This window comes from Maniola jurtina, chromosome 15 (assembly GCF_905333055.1).
Source record: "Maniola jurtina chromosome 15, ilManJurt1.1, whole genome shotgun sequence".
Lineage (NCBI taxonomy): Eukaryota > Metazoa > Arthropoda > Insecta > Lepidoptera > Nymphalidae > Maniola > Maniola jurtina.
In genome coordinates, this window is record NC_060043.1 from 563,155 (window position 1) to 583,755 (window position 20,601).

The following is a 20,601-nucleotide window of genomic DNA, read 5'->3' on the forward strand; positions in this document are numbered from 1 at the left end:
CTTGCATCCCGGACACAGATGAAGGCTGATTTTTATCCCGAAAGATCAAAGAGCCCACACGGGGTTAAACAGTTTTAGTCAGCGGGTATAACATATACCTAGGAGTAGCTGTAGAAGAACTAAACAAAGCCTCTTCCTAGCCTTCTAATAATACTTGCTTAGAAATGATTTCCAGAATATTGATTCCCAATCAATTTGTTTCCCACCTTCGTTTTAACTACAACTATACATAATAAAAAGCAGGTTTGATTGACTTTTCCATTGATTAATTATTGACTTTATTTATTTAAATGATCATGAATAAAGCGAAAACACGGGAAACCAAGATACCTGGCACTTCCTTATTGTATTGACATAAGTAAACGTAACGATATACAAGTGTAAATTAAAAATTTATAACACCCCCGACAAGTGAAGGTTACAGTAACTAGAAAAGAGCTGATAACTTTCAAACGGCTGAACCAATTTTCTTGGATTATAGCTAAGAACACTCTCGATCAAGCCACCTTTCAAACAAAAAAAACTAAATTAAAATCGGTTCATTACTATAGGCGCTACGGTGCCACAGACAGATACACAGACACACAGATACACAGATACACACGTCAAACTTATAACACCCCTCTTTTTGGGTCGGGGGTTAAAAACCCGTAAAATGATCTGCCATTGTCATTACTGTCCGAAACGTAAGCGGTCGTTAAAACAATGTTAAAACAGTTAATTGATACGAAACCTAATTTCCTTCATACACACAAAGAGATGTCCTTAAGTGCTGATTGATTTCAAACAAAAGCACAAAAAAGATTACAAAAACCATTGAAATCACACAAGAAATCTGGATAATAGAGTTTGTTTATAAGATAGAGATTCGCAAAGAATTGATTTGCCTGAGAGCTTTTAAGACAATATGGAAAAGAAAAAGGTTTTTCAAAACAAAGTTTTAATACAAACAAGTGAGTTTTAGCCGGTCAAAATATACTTCTCATCGAAAAAATCAAAACACTTCTAAACTAAAAGGTGTTGCAAGGTGTTTCAATTTTTTTGGTGGGAAGAAGGTATATTTATAAAGAAAAAGGTGATTAAAATTATCATTCTAGAGTTCCATCAGTTTTATCACCAAACGTTAATTGTTGATGGTTGAGGAGGAAATAATGAATAATAATAATAATTAGTCCAGTAATTTCTGAATCAATGAGGAGAACTAGATCTCTCCCTATTACTCACATAAGCGACGGTTAAAATGCTGCAGAAAAGTGGTCCCTGAATATCTAGGTAACTAGTGTTCTGTGTTTGTAGATCAAGAATCCTGAAATGTGCTTTGTACATATCGTTCATGCAGTCTGCCAAGTAGTACAATGACATTTTGACAAACTATATCTCTCATCCATCCGTACTATTAATAGTAGGCATAAATGCGAAAGCATGTCTGTCTGTCTGCTAGCTTTTTGCCGATTTTGATGAGGTACAGAGTTAGCTTACTTCCCGAGGACGGACATGGCTACTTTTTATCCCGGTGATCAAAGAATTCCCACGGGATTCTTAATAGCAGATCTGTTTAAGCGATTTATATGAAATTTGGTACAGACTACAGAGGTAGGTATCTTGCATCCCAGAAATTGAGATAGGAAACTTTTTATCCCGGAAAATCAAAGATTACCCACAGGATTTTTAGAGAAAGACCTCCAGTCCCAATAATTATTCAGGCAGACAAAGTAGTAACATTTCTCTACAGTCTAGCTTACCTGTGGCAGTAACAGCCGCCGGGTTGGCCGACATTGTTGTGAGATAATGAGTTTAGCAAACAAATACACTAGCACTATCACACTAATCTCACTTAGCTAACTTTTAAATTAATGTGTTCATTATATGCGATAAATGTTTAAGCAATTTCGGATAGTATGTTATTTGATAAACGAATTAAATCTAGAAATAAGTAGAATTAAAAACAGGTGATTAACATTTTGTGTAGATTACATATTTTCAATATGCGCAGAACATAACATACATTTGGAATGCGAAAAGCGTGTTCCGCACTGCTCGGCGGTCGGATACCGACTGTCGCGTCGGCCGGGCCGGGCGCGCAGTGGGGTGGTGGTGGGGGAAGGAAACACAGCCTCCAACCAACAATAATTATGTAAGTACGAGGGTGGATGCTATTTTTAGAATTAAGGCGTGTACGTAACCATTTGAAAACGTTACAAGTTTACAACGTACAATGTTGTGCGATCGGGTTTATAACAGTTAACTTTGAGTGCATGTATTCGCGGTGTCTATTTGCGGAGCTCTTGATGCTGTTTCGGTAGTTTCGCAACGAGGCCCCGACTGCTCTGTGGAGGTTGAACAGTGAACTACATACAGCTAGACCGCATCTTAATCGTTTCGGCATGAGTAAAACATTTAGGTACATAGCTTGGTAAGTGGCGGTCAGATTAAAATAGCCCCGTTATCGAAAACGTTTTATACTTAATACACGTTCTTAAGGTCATGGTTGAAGGAATTAGAGAACGTAATTTTCTACCCTTATGATCGACGCCTAGGTTAGTTTATGGTTAATGCTTTAAGACTCATAACATGGATGGGGTATGATAACGTCGGAGCAACTATGGGTGATTTAATTTTCGGCTGTAGATAGGTACCATTTACCAATAACTCTTTTGACGACCTCCCAGGGCGCAGTGGTAAGCGCTGTGGTCTTATTAGTGGGAGGTCCTGGGATCAATTTCCGGCATGGTTTGGAATTTTATATCTACTTTCTAAATCACTGGTAGCTGGCCTGGTGGGAGGCTTCGACCGTTACTAGCTACCACCCTACCGGCAAAGCCGTGCCACCAAGCAATTCAGCGTTCCGGTATGATGCCGTTTAAAAACCCAAGGGGTTAATAAAAACTGATATAACCCTTCCAGATTAGCCCGCTTCCATATTAGACTGCATCATCATTTACCAACAGGTGAGATTGCAGTCAAGGGCTAACTTGTATCTGAATAAATAAAAAAAATTGCCTTATATATCTACCTACTTATTTACTTGGAGTAATCAGCAATCTAGTTTTCCGAGCTCAAGTGCCTATCAGATCAGCCCGCCATAGTCAATTAATGCAAAACAAACAGTGATTCGGTTCGATAGAAGCAGCGTTGCGGTGCGGTGCGGCGCGGGCGGCGGCGCTCCACATCGAAGCGCAATTAAACGCGCCCTGGTGGGTGGCTTGCACGTGGGGGGAGGCTGCGTGCCTAGCTTATAACTAAGTACCTACCTAGTACCTACCTATACATAGTGCTGCCACAGCTACGCGTGGACCTAGATAACCTGTATTGTCGAGCTTTATATCTAACTCCTATGCTATTTAGGTGTCTACCTATTTTCAATCTAAGTAAATAATATACTTAAAAGTAAAAGCTAACTTACTGATTGACTGATCTATTAACGGCTCAAACAGATCGGGCTGAAATTTGGCATGCGGATAGTTATTATAACGTAAACATACCCTACTCCTAACAGAGTAAAATAGTAAAATAGTTTGAAATACGGTATTTGCCTATGTCAGAAATAAATTATTTTCAGTGATTATTAAATGGAGGGTCTTCCAAAATACATAAAATACTTTGTCATTTTAATTGTCATTAAATTAACCATTTTCAATAATCGATTAAACTAAAAAAGCACGTCAAATCATTGCGACGTCAAATGCCAGTATTTCATAGAAGCTCGCATGCTAAGCGCGTGTGATGAGTTTTTGACGTGGTACCTACTGTGGTAAAACCCAGAGATCGTCACACTGCAAGCAGTTGTCAAACCACGATGGTAAACCTTCTACCTCGTTAGCGCCAAAGTTTGATGACAAGAAAGATTGGCTGACGTTCTGTCGCCATTGGTCAGAACTCAGAGAATGTGACCAATTCAGCCAATTACAATAAATTATTCTTTGTTAATAGCACAACACAATGTGGTTCTCTATGTGATCAAATCAGAAATTAAGATATCGGAAGGACGAGAATAACCGGCATAGCTCAACGGGTTGCAAAGATGAAATAGCAATAGACAGGGCAATAGTTCAAAAAACCGATAGACTTTGCGGTCCCAAGGTATTAAAATGGCGATCTCACACCGGAAAGCACAGCGCCGCGTTGGAAGATCCCTCACTAGGTGGACAGAAGACATCAATCGAGTCACAGGGAGCCGCTGGATTCAGGCGGCGCAAGTTCCTGCGAGAGATATCGGTAGTCGGTACCTATGTATTATTAGTTCAATGCCTATATCCAGCATTGGATGACTATCTGTTTACAATGATGATCACAATGTGTTGCGTTTTAGATGGACTATTACCTAACCATAATAAAGTGGTTAAGACGTCCGACTTCTTTTCGGAAGGTTGGGGTTTCGATCCCGGGCGGCGGGCACTCATCTCTAGGCCAGGTCTACGTTTGCCTTTTATCTTGCCCTGTATTATAAGCTGTAGCAGGTCATATTTTAATAAATAGTAAGTTCCAGTAAAACCAAACGTGCCAAACAGCTCTGCAACGGTTGCAATGGCGAAAACAATTGGGTTGGGTATGAAGTAGCTTAGAGGTAGGTGGGAACGCAGAACGATTTCCTAGAATCCTCGGAGGGGGGTTTCCTCCACCCCCAGCGCACCTTCGCCCCCCGCAGGCTCGTCTGCGGGGGCGTGTGTTGACAAACCGTGTTGCTGAGGCTATTTCCAGACACAGCCACGCCCATGTTCTGGAGTCACTAGGGTTGACTCCTTTATCCAACCGAAAAAGGATAAAAGGGTTTCATGTACATTCAGTCCGTTTTTATCACTTGAATTGTGATTTCGATTACGGAAAAAATCGGTCAAGTGCGAGTCAGACCCCCCTCCCCCCTCCCCCCGGCGTTAGCGTGTTTCCCGGGTGCTCTTGGCTTAGTAATAGGGTTCCGATTCCCGTTGCTTGGCACCCTTCGGGTAATTTTTCCTGACCTTATCCCACAACACGTGCGATCGGCACCACATGTCATTTTCTTCCACTCTCTTCTGTCATTCGTCAACGTAGGTATATAATCCACCCCTTTTATACGCATATCCTCTTTCACGCAATCCGTCCACCTTTTCTTTGGTCGCCCTCTCCTCTTTTTTTCCATCCGCATGCATATTTAACATTCTTCTAGAACCGAATCGAACCAAAGAGGGTTGACGTCAGGCAGGCGGCCAGCTGTGAAACTTAATGCCAAATTAACCAACAAACCAACAAACAACCTGTCTGGCAGCCTTCGGAACCCTAAAAAGTATATTAATTAGGATTAGAACAAACGGCCAATTTTTCAATTATTCACGGGCTGATAGATCCGTTCAACCTAAATAAAATCACACGTTTGAGGAAACTCCAACGTAAATGAATAAAACCTGCCCATAAATAATAAACACAATAATACCGTAGCGTAAACAAAATACGTATTAGTTACAATAGTACGTTTAGCAGCCCTGGCAGAGGGGGAGGGGGAGGGGGAGCGCCGCCACCCTGAGGCCCGGGCCTCTCCCGGCTTCCTACATACGCCCTTGACCTTCCGTATCCAAACAACCGTAGTCACAACACAAGGAGACAGCTAGGCAATTTGTTCTTTTACGGGCTTTTTGATTTATTGTAACGCTTATAGTAGTTTGCGCTGTCAGTTGTCACAAGTTTCAGCGGGGTTCAAAACAGAGTGAACTAGAGGAAAGAGGAAACCCGAGGAAACTCTCGGTTTTGATTCTGAATCGACATCTGTCGATTATTAGGCTAGGGGTGACCTGAAATCAAGGATATAGTGCGACAAGGATCTTTTGGCGTGTGGCCAAAATCGGAACTAACGCCGCCATTTTGTGAAGTGTCACGCTGTCCCGTTGTATGTGGTGTTGCTAAGTAAAAAATCTGATTTTCACTGTTTTTTTTTTAATATTAGAGCCTTTCCCTATACCTACATAACTTGACGATATATCCTGGTAATAGGTACAGCATAAAAGTGTTCGCATTATATAGCCTATATCTAGCACTAGATAAGTATAGTATTTGAGCAGGTTAACATGATAGGTTGCAAATCCATCAGTCCATGCAAAATTCAGTCAAAATTAGATAAAACTTACTCGATTTCAACATTGACATTTTCAACATGTTCCCTAAAATTGAGGAGATTCTAATTATTGCTGGCAGCCTTTGCTCTACAACTACGCCCCCGCCCCCCCTATCAATGTCATTCCAGTGCCAAAAGATCCTTCTCGCACTATACCTAGGATACCTAGTCGTTTATAGCCTACCTAGCGTCAAATGTAGATAGTATTTGACGCCTGCCAGTGCAGGTGAAACTTCGAAGTTTAGTTACAAGTTATTTACTGTCAACGGAGGCCTCCCTTCGCTCTTTCAAAAATAAATAATGATAAAGTTGTATATTAATAATTAACGCCAGATATTACAGTTACAACAATGACTATTGTCTCAATTTAATGGAATAATGGTAGGTAGGTACATACATCTATACTAATATTATAAAGAGGAAACCTTTGTATTTTTGTATGTTTGTATTGAATAGGCTCAAAAACTACTGGACCGATTTCAAAATTTCTTTTACCATTACTTAGAGGGATTCTTCCGAATCCGTATAGGCTATATTTTATCCCGGAAAATAGATAGGATTTTTCGTGGTAGTGAAAATTGTGGAGTAAGGCGTCGAAAAAACTGCCGTACGTTAACGATTCTCGCGAACGCTGCCTAAATGGTTAGAGATGTATGGTTGACTCCTATAGAAAAGTTGTAGAACTCAATAATCCCTACAAAAAAGTCCGCGATAGTATAAACCAAACATTTATATTTTAGCCATTATAACCACTTTTCCATAGAATAAAAGTAATTCACCCGTGCGAAGCCCGGGCGGGTCGCTAGTATTTAATAATTATAGATTTATGAAGTAATTCCTATAAAGGCGGATGAGATATAAACATGGGAATGGACAAACTGACACAATGTGCAATTAAGCGATCGACGAGGCTGTTTATAAATCTGTGCTGTTATTACTTATCAAGAGTATAATTAATAATGACAGTTGTCTATTTATGTTTAATGTCAGCCTGGTGTCTGGTGTAATGAACACTTCGTTTTTAGGGTTCCGTAGTCAACAAGGAACCTTTATAGTTTCGCCATGATGACGGTCCATCCGCGGCTTGGCTTAGCTCAGTTACCTACTTTACTAGGAACTTTTACGACGAATCGATTGACACCTCATTCATCAAAATCGGCTCAGTAGTTTATAGGCGCTACGGTGGAACACACAGAATCTGGATACCTTACATACATTACATAAACTGCTAAAATCATAACCCTTCCTTTTGGCTTTGCCGCAGTCGGGTAAAAATACACGACTACGGACTACGGAGCCTTCAGTGCGCGACTCTGACTCTCACTTGGCCGGTTATATACATCGATGGTTATTAGCAAATCATTTCATTATTATCATTGTGTTGTGTGAGCGGATTATTTTTATCGATGACAGGTTTAACTGCAGTCAATTTATTTATAGCTAGATGATGATGAATTTATTTCCAGTAAGCTTACTTTAGGCCTCTTTTGAAACTTCAAGTCTAGTTCAAACAACAAAACCGGCCAAGTGTGATTCAAACTCGCGCACCGAGAGTTCCGTACTATAGTCGTATTTTTTCGACATTTTGCACGATAAACCCAAAACTATTATGCATCGAAATTATGCAAACTTATGCTAATTTTATTTTTCGGCATTTTGTATGCGAGCCAAAATAATTTGCCAGATCGGGAACTGTGGTGAATTAAATAATGAGTCCTTTTGTGTGAAAACTTAACTGGCTTAGTGTACTAGACTAGGACCTCATATGTTAAGCTGTATGTTTTCTCAAATAAAAAAAATAAAAAAATGTTATAAATGTACCTTTTTTTCATTCACAATAGGCAAACGCTTGACCACAATCACACCTGATGGAAAGTGATGATGTGGTCTAAGATGGGACGCGTTTACCAAGAAGGTGCCTATTCACTCGTTTTAAAGATACCCGGATTGTAATTGGTAGGAAACACAGATCGCGGAAGAGTATTCCAAACCTGCCATGCGTATGAGGAATGAAGACGCAAAACGTTTACCTACAGGTAAAGCCCTTTCTTAGGATTCCTAGTAGTTCCTACTCCACTTGCTATATTAATCTTACTCAGAAAGTTGAAAATACTAACTATTTGTTCATTTTTTTTTTTGAGATCTGACCACAAATTCACGGTTTTGTTCCAATGTTTCAAATGTTTAACTTACCTATCTCTATTTTAAATTTACCGATAACTGACAAAATAATTTATATACAACTTCAAAATAATACTGCAACTCTTTTTCGTAGAAATCATTTTAGGCAGTTAGTCCCTCTTTCCATAAAACACCCACTCAATATGATATACGAGTATTATCATTAGCGTGGCCGTACTCCCGAAAATACCAAGAATTGGATTTTTGTCCGAGTAGCCGAATTGACCTTTATAAAGGTTGTTACAAAAATGAACTTTTTCCGTGCTACGCGTTACCTTTAGTTTAATTAGGTACATACCAAGGGTAGGTACATAATATCAATTCTATGTATCAGAGAAAAAAGCGACAATAATAATGGGGATGATGCCTTTGTCAAAATAAATTATTTCTTCTTCAGAAGCAACCGCTTTCAGTTGCACACAAGAATAAGAAGAGAATGAGAATAAGAAGTGTTTATTTGCTAGAATATGAATGAAGTTCTTCAAGATATTTGAAGAACTTTTAGACTCCCCGCGTACCTACACACGGAAAATATCAAATCTCCACGTCCTGCGGAAGAAATCAGGTTACGTCCTTGTTACGTCTAAGTACTTAAAAGTCTTCGATGGCCACCTTCAGCGCATAATGGAAAGCTCCGACATTTCATGAGAAAAATGTTTTAAATCCATACTACTATCTACTATCTACCATTATACACTTTTTAAATTTAAGTCCTGGAGAAGAAAATCGAAAAGTAAGTACCCACGGGATTTCAATCTGACGAAGGCGCGGGCATCGGCTTGTTTATAATAGGGATAGTGACGAGTGATGTTAGTAAGGATTCTAATATGGGTAGTAAGGAGACACCTCTTTGCACGTATAGGATAGGAAGTAGGCAGTAGATAATCGCGAGGTTCAGGCACGTGGAAGAGGCAAGGTCAAGGGGGCGTCGAACCGGGCGGGGAGGTGGCGCGAGGGCGCGGGCGCAGTAGGGCTGCGCTATTTATACGTAATCGATAGCCGCGCGGCCGTGGCCTTGCCGCCATCGATCGCCGGCCGGGACGAGCCCCCGACCATCCCTACATCTCAGGATACAGGTGCCCGTACCTACCTACGGCCTACACTCCGTACGGTTGGAGACATCGGTCACATCTTGAATTGAATCGAATCGAAATATGCTTTATTGTACACAACAAAAAAATTTTCAAAAGAAAAATAAAACCGACTTCAAAAACGACAAACACTAAAAAGTAAAAAATAACTTTTGTTTAGCTACACGTGTAATGCACCTAGGTATGAAGTCGAGCGAGCATATTAAAACAAAATTAGAAATCCAAGAGTGAAGCTCGCCCGACTTCATACCTAGGTGCATTACACGTGTAGCTAAACAAAAGTTATTTTTTACTTTTTAGTGTTTGTCGTTTTTGAAGTCGGTTTTATTTTTCTTTTGAAAATTTTTTATTTCACAATTTTTAGTGGCCCCACTGTACTATAATATGCTGTACCCATTTAAAACCCTACTGTTTACTAAGCTATTACACTGATCGCGAGAAATTTGCTCCTATCCATTGAGGAGTTCTGTTCTCCATCTCCGAAGATATTCATCAGATCTTCACCAAATTTATATGGGACCACCTGCACAGTATACCCTTTCAAACAAAAAAAAAAATTTCCAAATCGGTCCAGGGGTCTTTGAGTAATCGGGGAACATACATAAAAAATAAAAAATAAAAAAGATCCCGACGAATTGAGAACCTCCTCCTTTTTTGGAAGTCGGTTAAAAATAGTAAGTAGTACAATTTGGCGGCCTTATTGCGTTGAAGCGATCTCTGCCAGGCAACCACAGAAAGCTCATCTTGTAAAAAGACTAGAAGCTATAATAAGCTCCCAGAAGGCATATTGAAGATATTTCAACAAATTCAAAGTTTGCGTAAAAGGTAAACTGCGGACCGTTACAGGTAGAGTGTTGAAATTTTCACAGAACGTGTATTTCTATATATATAACAACAAATAATAAAAATTTGAAAATAGTCGCCATGAAAATTAAAAAAATAAAGTGTTACGTACGTTTTCTTGTACGATGGTACGGAACCTTTCGTGTGCGAGTCCGCTTGACCAATTTTTCTTTTATTATTTTACAAAATTGGTCCTTCGAGCCGGATCTCTCTGGTCATACTAAAGGATTGGACAGACAGATTCACAGGCGTGCTATATTGCCTTGCAGCTTCAGTCGCATTTTATGTCTGCCTAAGCAACTTTAGGACTCGTTGACTGCCTCGTTGGTCTAGTGGTTATCATATTCGACTGCGAATGACGAGGTCCTACGGTCGATTTTCGGGTCGGGAAAAACATCCGTAGGTAGGATATTGGATTGTTCTGTTAAAAAACTCTCTACTAGCCCTGAGTTAGGAAGTTTGCATTGTTTCACCCCCGTGCCTCGGAGCGCACGTCCGATTTCCGTCCCATCAGGCTCTGAGAGTGAGGGAATAGAGCGTACGCAAGTGTTTGCGCACACACTTCCGCAATATAATATCTGCCGCGCAGTTAGCTAGTTTCTAAAGAGATTTGCCGCCGTGGCCGCAATTCCGTTGAGAGGACATTATTAATAGTTAATTGACTTAAAGGCTAGTGCAGAAACACGGATGCAAAACGCACGAAGCATGTTTCACACTAAATAGGTACTTACTATAAAGAAAATAAATAAATAAATCCTCTGTAGCGCGTAAGCGTAGCGTTATAATCTAAATAATGAGTCATGAATAAAAAATAAAAACATACCTGAGTTAGATGAGGAATGCCCGGGGTCATCATCAGCCATGGTGGAAATGCCCTGAAAGGAAATGACCAAAATTACAAATGAAATCGGTCAAGTGCGAGTTGGACTCACACAGGAAGGGTTCCGTACCATCTTACAAGAAATATCTGACACTTTTTTGTTCATGAGATTGTTCACAAGATACAGCCCTCTGGCAGACAGATGGACAGACAGACTCAGTAATAGGGCCCCATTGGCACCCTTTATATACGGAACCCCAAAAAAGTGGTGGAAATATGTTCTTATAACTTATGTATGGTGTATAAGAGTGTATTAAGCAGTGATAGTATAATGGTCGATATCAGCCTACTTTTGGGTGGGTTCCTGGTTCGATTCTGGGTATTCACTTCTAACCCTTTTAGAATATAATTAATATGGGCACCTTCAAAAGAGTAAATAGATATCTTCTAGGCAAGCTCACTCCATCGAACCAGTGGTAAATTATTTTGATGATTCAAAAGCACTTCTAAAAGTTTACTTGAAAAATATTCTATTCTATTCTATTTTAGGCTGCATGATGACTTGCCCGCAGTAAGTTAAAGGATAGCAATAAGTAGGTGTTTAAAGCATCTGATTTGTCAGGTTGTCTCCTGAAATGAGAAGGGTGCATAGATAATAAAATCACCTTTCTACATTTGGCCTAGATGTGGTACAATGCATAGTGTATAAAATAATAGCCCACACATCACATATCTGTGAAGCTATTGCTTAATTTAATATATTTGATGAAACAATGTTTTCTCGAACATGGCCAGTCACCTAATCTTATCTATTCTTCTCCTTCTACAACTACCAGAGGAAGTTGTTACCAAAGTGTCTAACATTATTAAATACTGTTATTTTTAGTTTACTAATTCATAAATAATTGAGGAGGGGTGTGTGGCCAAGTTGTGACAGCTTATATTAAATGACTAGAAAATGCCCGCGGCTTCGCCCGCGTGGATTTCGGTTTTTTAAAATCCCGTAGGAACTCTTTGATTTTCCGGGATAAAAAGTAGCCTATGTGCTAATCCAGGATATTACTGTATCCATTCCAAATTTCAGCCAAATCCATTCAGTAGTTATTGTGTGAAAGAGTAACAAACATACACACACACACACACATACACACAAACTTTCGCCTTTATAGTAGTGTGATCACACTGATTAAGCAGTGTTTACCCCAGTCGGTAACTAGATGGGTGACCAACTTAGATGGGTGGTTAGAGCCTCAATAGCTGAACGGTTGAGGAGCAGACTGAATTCCAAAAGGTTGGTGGTTCAAATCCCACCCGTTGCACTATTGCAGTACCCACTCCTGGCACAAGCTTTACGCTTAATTGGAGGGGAAAGGGGAGTATTAGTCATGATTAGCATGATTAATATTCTTTACAAAAAAAATCTATGGAGACTGTGTTGCTACCCGTATATGTCACATACAAGTGTTTATTAATAATATAATATTAAAAAAACTTAGGGTGTCTAAATTTGGACATTGAATTCCTCAAATAGTTAGGCGATTTTGCTTGTGTCGGGATTCAGAACTTCTCACATACATTTAGCCTTCTTGTTTTATGCATCATTGTATCTTGGTTTGCACTAGTCAGAAACATGACTTAGGTATCTATTGCTAAAAATTATCCTGTACTTTATAGTCGCAAAAATTATTCAAATCAATAATCACACAAAATCTAGAAACGAAAGAATAATATGGAACCTTTCCTTCCTTACTTTCCTCCTTGTGAAAGACCAAGTGCGAAGTTAAACGCAATGTTTTGGTACAACAAAATATGATATTTTATAAGCGGGAAATTCTCATCATAATTAAAGCGGCATTACTTCTTCTAGGAAGCTAAGGTCAAGATACGTTTAAAATGTACATCTATAACAAGAATATCTTACGCTACTATGTAATTACTAATAACTAAAATGAATAATAACCCGTTTCCAACCAGCTGGACTTCTGAGAACTTGAAGTAAATTTGACCATAAACAGCACTCAACTAAAGTATTTCACACACAAACAACATTATTAAACTTCGTTCACCACATTAAAACACAAAAAGAAAAGAATTTAAAACAAATTTCTTTCAAAACAACTCAATGAGAAATTATTTAATGTTTTGACCACTTAGACCAAGTTTTGACTTTTGACGTCTCACGTCACGATACGTTTCGCTTCTGTGACAATCTTTGCTTTTGTGGGTTTTGTACGCACCATGGATTGATCTAATTAGAAAGTAAAGTTCTTGGATATCAATTAGAATCTTGTTGTTTATAATAAATAAACTGACACAGGTTAACGGAGCCAATAGACTTATTTTTATCAGCATCAAAAAACTAGTATCCAGTGCTGGAAGCGAGTTAAAAAATGCATTAATGCCATGTCAAAAGTCAAAATTCATAGTCAAATAGTGTTGCCACTTTAAGTATTTTCCCACCAATTTAGGGCAAAACTGAACTAGCACTGTTATTTTTAAGGCAGGCCAGAATTTCGCTTAAATGTCAGTAAGACGTATTACAGTACAATATAAGGAATAATAAGAAATTAAGTAAGGGCACGGATTTATATCGAATAGACAACCTCCTCTTTTTTTGAAATTGGTTTAAAACAAGTGATTTGCAATTGCTTAGAACTCCGAAAAGTTAAAGTCTGAACCCCAGACCACCCAAATTCTTAACCAACTAAGATATTCCTCTTATTTCAAATATACTTACACTAATTATATTCTCATGAGTACAAAATTTAAACATGAACATAAATGTAAACATTTGCCATAAATCGTAGGTACCTACCGCATAGGTACGTCAACTTAATTCTTTCAAAATTAAAGAATGTTAGAAAAAATAGATGATGGGCATTTTTGTGTAGAAATACATACCACGAGGATCGTTTAATTTTCAGAGATAAAAAGTCTTGAGAAGCTCCCTATCTCTGTACCAAAAGTTATTAAGCATATGGCGTCAAAAAAGGTAGGTAAGAGACACTTTCACATAAATGATATTACTATGGTGATTATTTATAGTGCAATTATACAAGTCAGTTTATAACCGATAAAAATAGGACATATATTTTCCAATTAGCGCACGGCGAAAGTGAAATTAAGACCTGGCAGCACTGCTTCTGTCAAAGTTTGTTTTTGTTGCATCCCTCTGAGTCATATGTTTGAATTATTGTTTTAATTATTTCTAATATTTCGATTCGTAATCGTTTTGCTGCGAAGAATTATTGTTAAAAAGTCATATCTTTAATCACAAAATTATGTTTTCGTCATTCTTTGGTAAACGTAGATCATCACCAGTGGAAGACGATACGCCACCTATTCCTGGACCAAAGGCAGACGATGGATTTGTTATTGTGGACCCGAATTCCCCCAGAGGAGGGTTATATCCTAGCGTGAGTGGGAACCAGTACCCTCCTCGGCCGGCCCCGTTGCCTCCAATTCCTAGGAGGATAAATGCAGAGCCAACATTCCATTATTTACAAGGTGTACCCTTTTCACTATCGAAAGAAATAGAAATGTCTACAAATAAAGATGCGTTCGCAACAGAGATCGGCGATCTTCTGGCCTTCCTCACCGGTAAAGTGAACTTGAGCGGCTACAATTATGATTTCTCATTGGAAAGGAGTGTTCTTCAAGAGTTTAGATAAGAAGCAATGCTTAGTTTTTAATGACAGATGTATTCTGTTGTACACAATCTCTTAACTAAAATGACACTTGATAGGACTGAATATATTTCTATTCCTTTCATAATCCTGTTAATTTAGTTAAGAGATTGTGTACAACAGAATCAGCCACAAATATCTGGGTAGTAGTAATTTGATGAGTTTTCTTTGCTTGCTAGATATCGATTCAATTGAGAGTATTTTCATTCAAGGATAAACTAAAATCAGACTTACTAGCACACATTTTATTAAATTTTCATCAGCAAGAATATATGCAAACACATAGCTAGCAGATACAATTTCTGTGTACTAGGCACTAGATAAGCCATTTTTATAAGATTTTTTTAATGAAAGTTTGTAGCTTGTAACTTAATGGTGAATATCACTTTTGGTTTTACCAGCTTTTACTGTATAATCCTATGTAGTTAAACTTACATGGCATGAGAGTTCTCCATAATATTCCCAAAGGTGTGTAAAGTGTGCCAATCGTCACTTAGTGATGGATTATGGCCTAAACTCTACTCATTCTGAGACCTGTATTAAGTTGATAATGATGACACAAAAAATAAGAAGTATTCTTTTTCTTTTCTATGTATTAAATTAAGTAGTTGTTATTTAATGAAATTGATTGTGCAACAAAAAATGTAATTTAGTCCTTACGTATTATTATATTGATCACATAATTCTTATTATATTGTACAATGTAGGTAAGTAAATGTTTTAACTTTTTATGCGAAAAGTAATCATAGTCAATAGTGGCCATTATTATTATTTGGGTTAAAAATGTGATAAAATAAAAATGTTTCAATTTGGTAATGTGCCATTTATGCAATAACTAAAATTTCAAGTAATTTGATTGTACATTTATAAAAATTACAAAATAAAACACACAAGTTTAATTTTCAATAAGAAAATACACAATCAAAAATTGTAAAGGTAGATTTGTAAAATTATACTCCTTGTAAATTTCAGTTTTCATCTTCAAATTGTTACTACAATTTTTGTCAATGGCTCTAAAACGTTGCTTGCGGGTTTGCCATTGTTGCATGATGCATCTGTCGAGAAAAAATAACATGCAACCTCCATGAGGGTAAACGTTTATTTCTCAATATCATTTCTGAGTGGGGACTAAGAGAAAAGAAATATAATATATTGTGAAATGTCAAGTTTTAGGCCCAGTAGTTTGAGCTGTGTTTTTCTCCTTATCTACTTACCATTATGACAAATATTCTATTTAGAATGTTGTCTAATTTTAAACATGAAAAAACTTTACAACACACATTTTTATTATTGAAAACATTATTTTAATAACATAAGGAATGTTGTAGATGTTATAAGATAAATACATTGAAGTGTTTTATAATATTATTATTATTATAGTTTGAAATAAAAATAATTGTTCACTACAGGTCAAGATGGCAATTTTCTAGTAAGATGACATCCCATACTGGGTAATCAATATCGATAATTTTATTGGTACACAACAAAATGAGAGTAAAATTATTACTGCCCTTTTTATAGTAATATTTTATTACACTCAAAATCAAATGAACTTATACTAACATCGCTATGAACACTTGATTTGAATTGTGAAAGAGATTTCAATTGTTCATGTAGTCCTTATGTAGATTTTGAATCATATTTTATTCTGAAAGATGCCAGTGTATAAATAAACGCAACATAACATAATAACAAATTTTTTTCTGTTCAGTGTCACAATCAATTCTTTACCGGCTAGTCCACGTGTTTGAGAATGGATTATTCATAATTTTATTATTACTCATGACAAACTGGCATCTAAAGTCATATTTTTCAATACACAACACTATGAGCAACGTCTATAAATGTGGAATCATGCAACACCATAACTATGACAGTGCTAATTCGCCTCATACCCCCCGCCTTACCATCTCAACCTGGCGTGAACCTATCAGCATAATGTATTCAAAGTAAGAATAGAAAAGGCATCCTTTGTCATTTGTTACTTGAAAATTACATTTTGCAAGACAAATATCACTTTCCCATATTGCAGCTGGTTTGTAGAAAGGGCGAATAAGACATTTTTCTGTGTACAGAATTTAAATATATTCTTCACCCTTTCTACAAAACAGCGACAATATTATAATTACATTTTAACACTACAAAGTCTATTAAAATATTGAATTATATTATATTGATTAATATCTATAAAATATTATTATAATATAAACATGTATATCACCTGATAATGCAGAATCAAAATATTTCCAGCTAATATGTCAATATATTGGAAAATCATTCCTATTTTTAATTAAAACACATTATAATATGATGTAAAATTGATTATTATTTACAAATTAAATATAATATTAAAGATAATATTGGGCGGCGGTAAACACTTAACATCAGGTGACCTGCTTTCTCCTATGCTCGTTTTTGTCAACTTAAATCAATATTCTAATTTATTATTATAAGTCTATGTATTATAATGATTTTAAATAAAATTCTATTATATTCTTATAACTGGGACATTTTATTTTAAATTCCATTAATAGACATACAAATAGTTTTTAATATTGATAAATTTTACACTAGTATTTATAAGGAAATAATCTATTGAAATATAGAGTCTATCACAATAAAAAGATCATACATCATAGTTGCAAATACTCTATCTACAATCCTTGAGCACTTTAAATTTCAAATCAGTTCTGACTCAAGGTGAAAATTTTTAGTTCAAAATCGTAGTTGAAAATATATAATCACTATAATTTATCATAAATTCCTTGCCGTCTGATCAGTCAGTATTTAGTCTCAGATTTGTTCCATTTACCAAGAACACAGCATTCTTAAAAACATTCTCTATATAACATACTACTAATTATTATAAGTTACATATTAGGTATACTCATAAACTTTATATCAAGTACTAAGTACATGTTATATTACTACATAGTTGACACAGACACAAGCAAAGAAAATGGTAAGATATTAATTATTATATACCTATTGATACATTAATTACTTATGTAAAAGTAAATATTAAATTGCAACTATCATTTTACTCTATTACATAATGTAAAAATGGCAAGAGTATAAAAATAATGATTTCTCCAATTAACTTATGCAAAAACATAGTGTTTACTGTAATTTATTTCTCTTTACACTGTATAAAATGATTATTATATAAAGCATTTTAATAAATTGTATCAATTAAGTAACAACATACCAATGTTATATAATATTAATACAATATACTTATTATTAAATTATAAATATGAGCAATATATTCTTTACATAAAATGAGTTGCAAGTCACTGATCAATAAATAATTCTATTCATATACTTGTATCTCAGCATTCAGTAATTCTCACTCATAATCATAATATAATACCAAACATTATTTATGAATGCGAAAGTGTATCTGTCTTCTAAGCTGTGATAGCCTGGTGGTTATGATATTCACTTGCTATTCGGGAGGTTGGGAGTTCTATAGGCAATACCTCTAATTTTCCGGAATTTTACCCAATTGAATATCACAAGCTTTAATGGTAAAGGAAAACAGTGAGTAAATCTCCATGTCTGAAAGTGTGACCATAAGGTGTGTGAAGTCTGCCAATCCGCACTTATTCAGTGAGATGGACTATGGCCTAAATTCTCATTCTGAGAGGATATTTATGCTTAGTATTGGACCGGCGAGGGGTTGATGATGATGGTGTATGTTCTGTGGTATTACAGCTCGCACATGCGATTTCTTTGTGACATCCTGCTTGCACATTGCCAATGACACCTGTTTTAGGCCTTAAATAACTGCTGCCAGCCCACAAATGAACGCCACTATGATGAAAAATGGCAACCACGTCTTCAGAAATGCCCCAAAACTGAAACAGCAACAAATTATTTACCAGTGGTAAATTATTTGACGATTCAAAAGCACTTGTAAAAGTTTATTTGAATAAAAATCTATTCTATTCTATTAAATAGCAAAATTGAATTTCATTTAATTTTTCTACATATTGAAATTAGCTGAGGTTTCCAATACAATGCAATAGTTCCATATATCCAGAGAAAAAAGAATCCTTAATGCTTATAGGATCACTTCGTTGTCTGTCTGTTAAGGGAATTAAAACCTATAGGATACTGCCCATTGGCATAGAATTATGAATTTTGGCAAACCCTAGCAATGTTTTATAAGTAAAGGGAAAAATCTGAAAGTGAAAACCATGAATTATTGTGGACAAAAAAATTAAAAAGATATGGTGTTACGGAACCCTTCATGTGAGTAGTACTAGTAATAGTATTCTCTCTCTCTCTACTCAACATAGTATTTGTTTCTAAAAAGGAAGAAAATGTAATTTTACCTGACATATCGTGAGTATGGTATCATATAGAGAGCCAGTTTCACCATGTTCCAGTTCTTGCAGCCACCATAGTTCATGATGTTGAGGGCCGTTGCTACGTGAGAATGGCAGTTGTCATAGAATATTATGTGCTGGAAAATAAAATGACATTACATTTCTAAACAAACTTTTAGATCATAATAATATACAAATTAATGAAAGACAGCATATGTCTATATGTAATTAAAGAAAACTAATCATTTGCTATGACCAAATATTTTTTTGTGATTTAAGTACTTATGCCATAAGACAAGCCTACCTGCCAAATTACATGATTCTAGGTCATCAGAAAGTACTCTATAGGTTTTGATTCCCTTTTCTCGACAGACACAACAGACAGTGATTCTAAAAGGGATCCTTTTTCCTTTAGAGGTACAGAACCCTAAAAACCAAATAAATAGCTAGTTCACCATTCTTTTCTTGTATATCTCTGACGCCTCTGCAACAGCAGCATCCCAGCCCGCCTGCCCATTTATAGCTCTGTGGGGAGACAGCTGCCAGTACTTGGTGGGGTTTCCAAATGCCATGAGGTCTTCCGACACAAAATATGGGCCTGCAAAGTCTCTTATCACCCCATTTGACATGCATATTCCCATGTGGCCCAAAAATGGGAAAATCCACCTGTATAAACACAAATGTTAAGTAAAAATTAATATATTATTATTTTTATTATGTATTGTACTTATAAAGTTGAGTTGTTAATTTTTTTTGCAAATAAGCAGAGATAGGTACGGCTTGATTAAATTAATGGTTTTCATAAACATTGCTATTGTGTTTATTATAACTGACAAGAACAAGCTAGCAGATTGCTAACAAAATACATGTACCTAACTACGTATAAAAATTGTTTATGTATTAGCAATAACTGTACTGTGATACACATACTTATTATATTACACAGGAAAATTATAGTTTTATATATGGGAAAAATCACTAATAAAAAACTAGAGAAAACTATTATTTTATTGTTATTATAAGCTAAATTTTCAACTTGCTAACTATACATAAAGTGGTAAAAAAACTTGCGTTAGAACTGGTATAGGTGTCCACACTATGCAATATGGATACCGGGATCGAGCATGGTCTATAGGATCCATCAGGACTGCCTGTTCGCGGTCACTTAAGTCTATAGGGCTTCCAGGACTTTGGTCACTGTTCATTGTACCAATTTAACGTCGCTCGCGATATGCATTCATTTTCGATTAATTAATTAGGTAACATACAATTGTGGTTCGTAGTAATTAACGATTTACTAAAAAAAACTTCACTTAATTTAATAAATTTCAATGTAAAATTTTATTTTAATAATTTTGGAAAATGACAAGTGATATTTTTAATTTTTTAACATTGACCAAAGAGTATGCAATCACCACACTCACAGTAATCACTATGACATTGACTTTGGCAGATAACAATGTACAAAGGTATAGATAAAGTAGAAATTATAGAAATTATCAAATCGATGCAATGTTTCCACAATACGATTTTGGTTGTAGGAATTACCCCAAAACCATTATAA

The 20,601-nt window shown here is 36.3% G+C and overlaps 3 protein-coding genes across 7 annotated transcripts in view; 1 reads left to right on the plus strand and 2 right to left on the minus strand.

Annotated features, from left to right (window-relative positions):
• LOC123872840 (histone deacetylase 4) overlaps positions 1–13,224 on the minus strand; it is an 87,429-nt gene extending 74,205 nt beyond the window's left edge. For 3 of the 5 annotated variants that reach the window (XM_045917417.1, XM_045917419.1, XM_045917412.1), the window contains exons 1-2: positions 12,978–13,224; positions 11,021–11,072 (exon numbers count right to left, since the gene is read on the minus strand). In XM_045917417.1, coding sequence (XP_045773373.1) covers positions 11,021–11,060 — 40 coding nt within the window. In that variant the 5' untranslated portion in view covers positions 11,061–11,072; positions 12,978–13,224. Of the gene's footprint in view, positions 1–1,742; positions 2,044–11,020; positions 11,073–12,977 lie in introns of those variants that run through there. The other 2 variants (XM_045917415.1, XM_045917413.1) reach the window with 2 other exon arrangements.
• A 1,074-nt stretch (positions 13,225–14,298) lies between these two features.
• On the plus strand, positions 14,299–14,688 carry LOC123872604. Its single transcript, XM_045916983.1, has one exon. It carries the CDS (start codon positions 14,299–14,301, stop codon positions 14,686–14,688), a length of 390 nt encoding a protein of 129 aa, XP_045772939.1.
• Positions 14,689–14,917: 229 nt separating this feature from the next.
• On the minus strand, positions 14,918–20,434 carry LOC123872859 (transmembrane protein 222). The gene is made up of 4 exons (XM_045917454.1): positions 20,109–20,434; positions 19,493–19,703; positions 19,044–19,174; positions 14,918–18,563 (listed from the first exon to the last, which is right to left on the minus strand). Exons 1-4 carry the CDS (start codon positions 20,240–20,242, stop codon positions 18,485–18,487), a joined length of 555 nt encoding a protein of 184 aa, XP_045773410.1. The 5' UTR covers positions 20,243–20,434; the 3' UTR covers positions 14,918–18,484.
• Between the last annotated feature and the right edge of the window lie 167 nt (positions 20,435–20,601).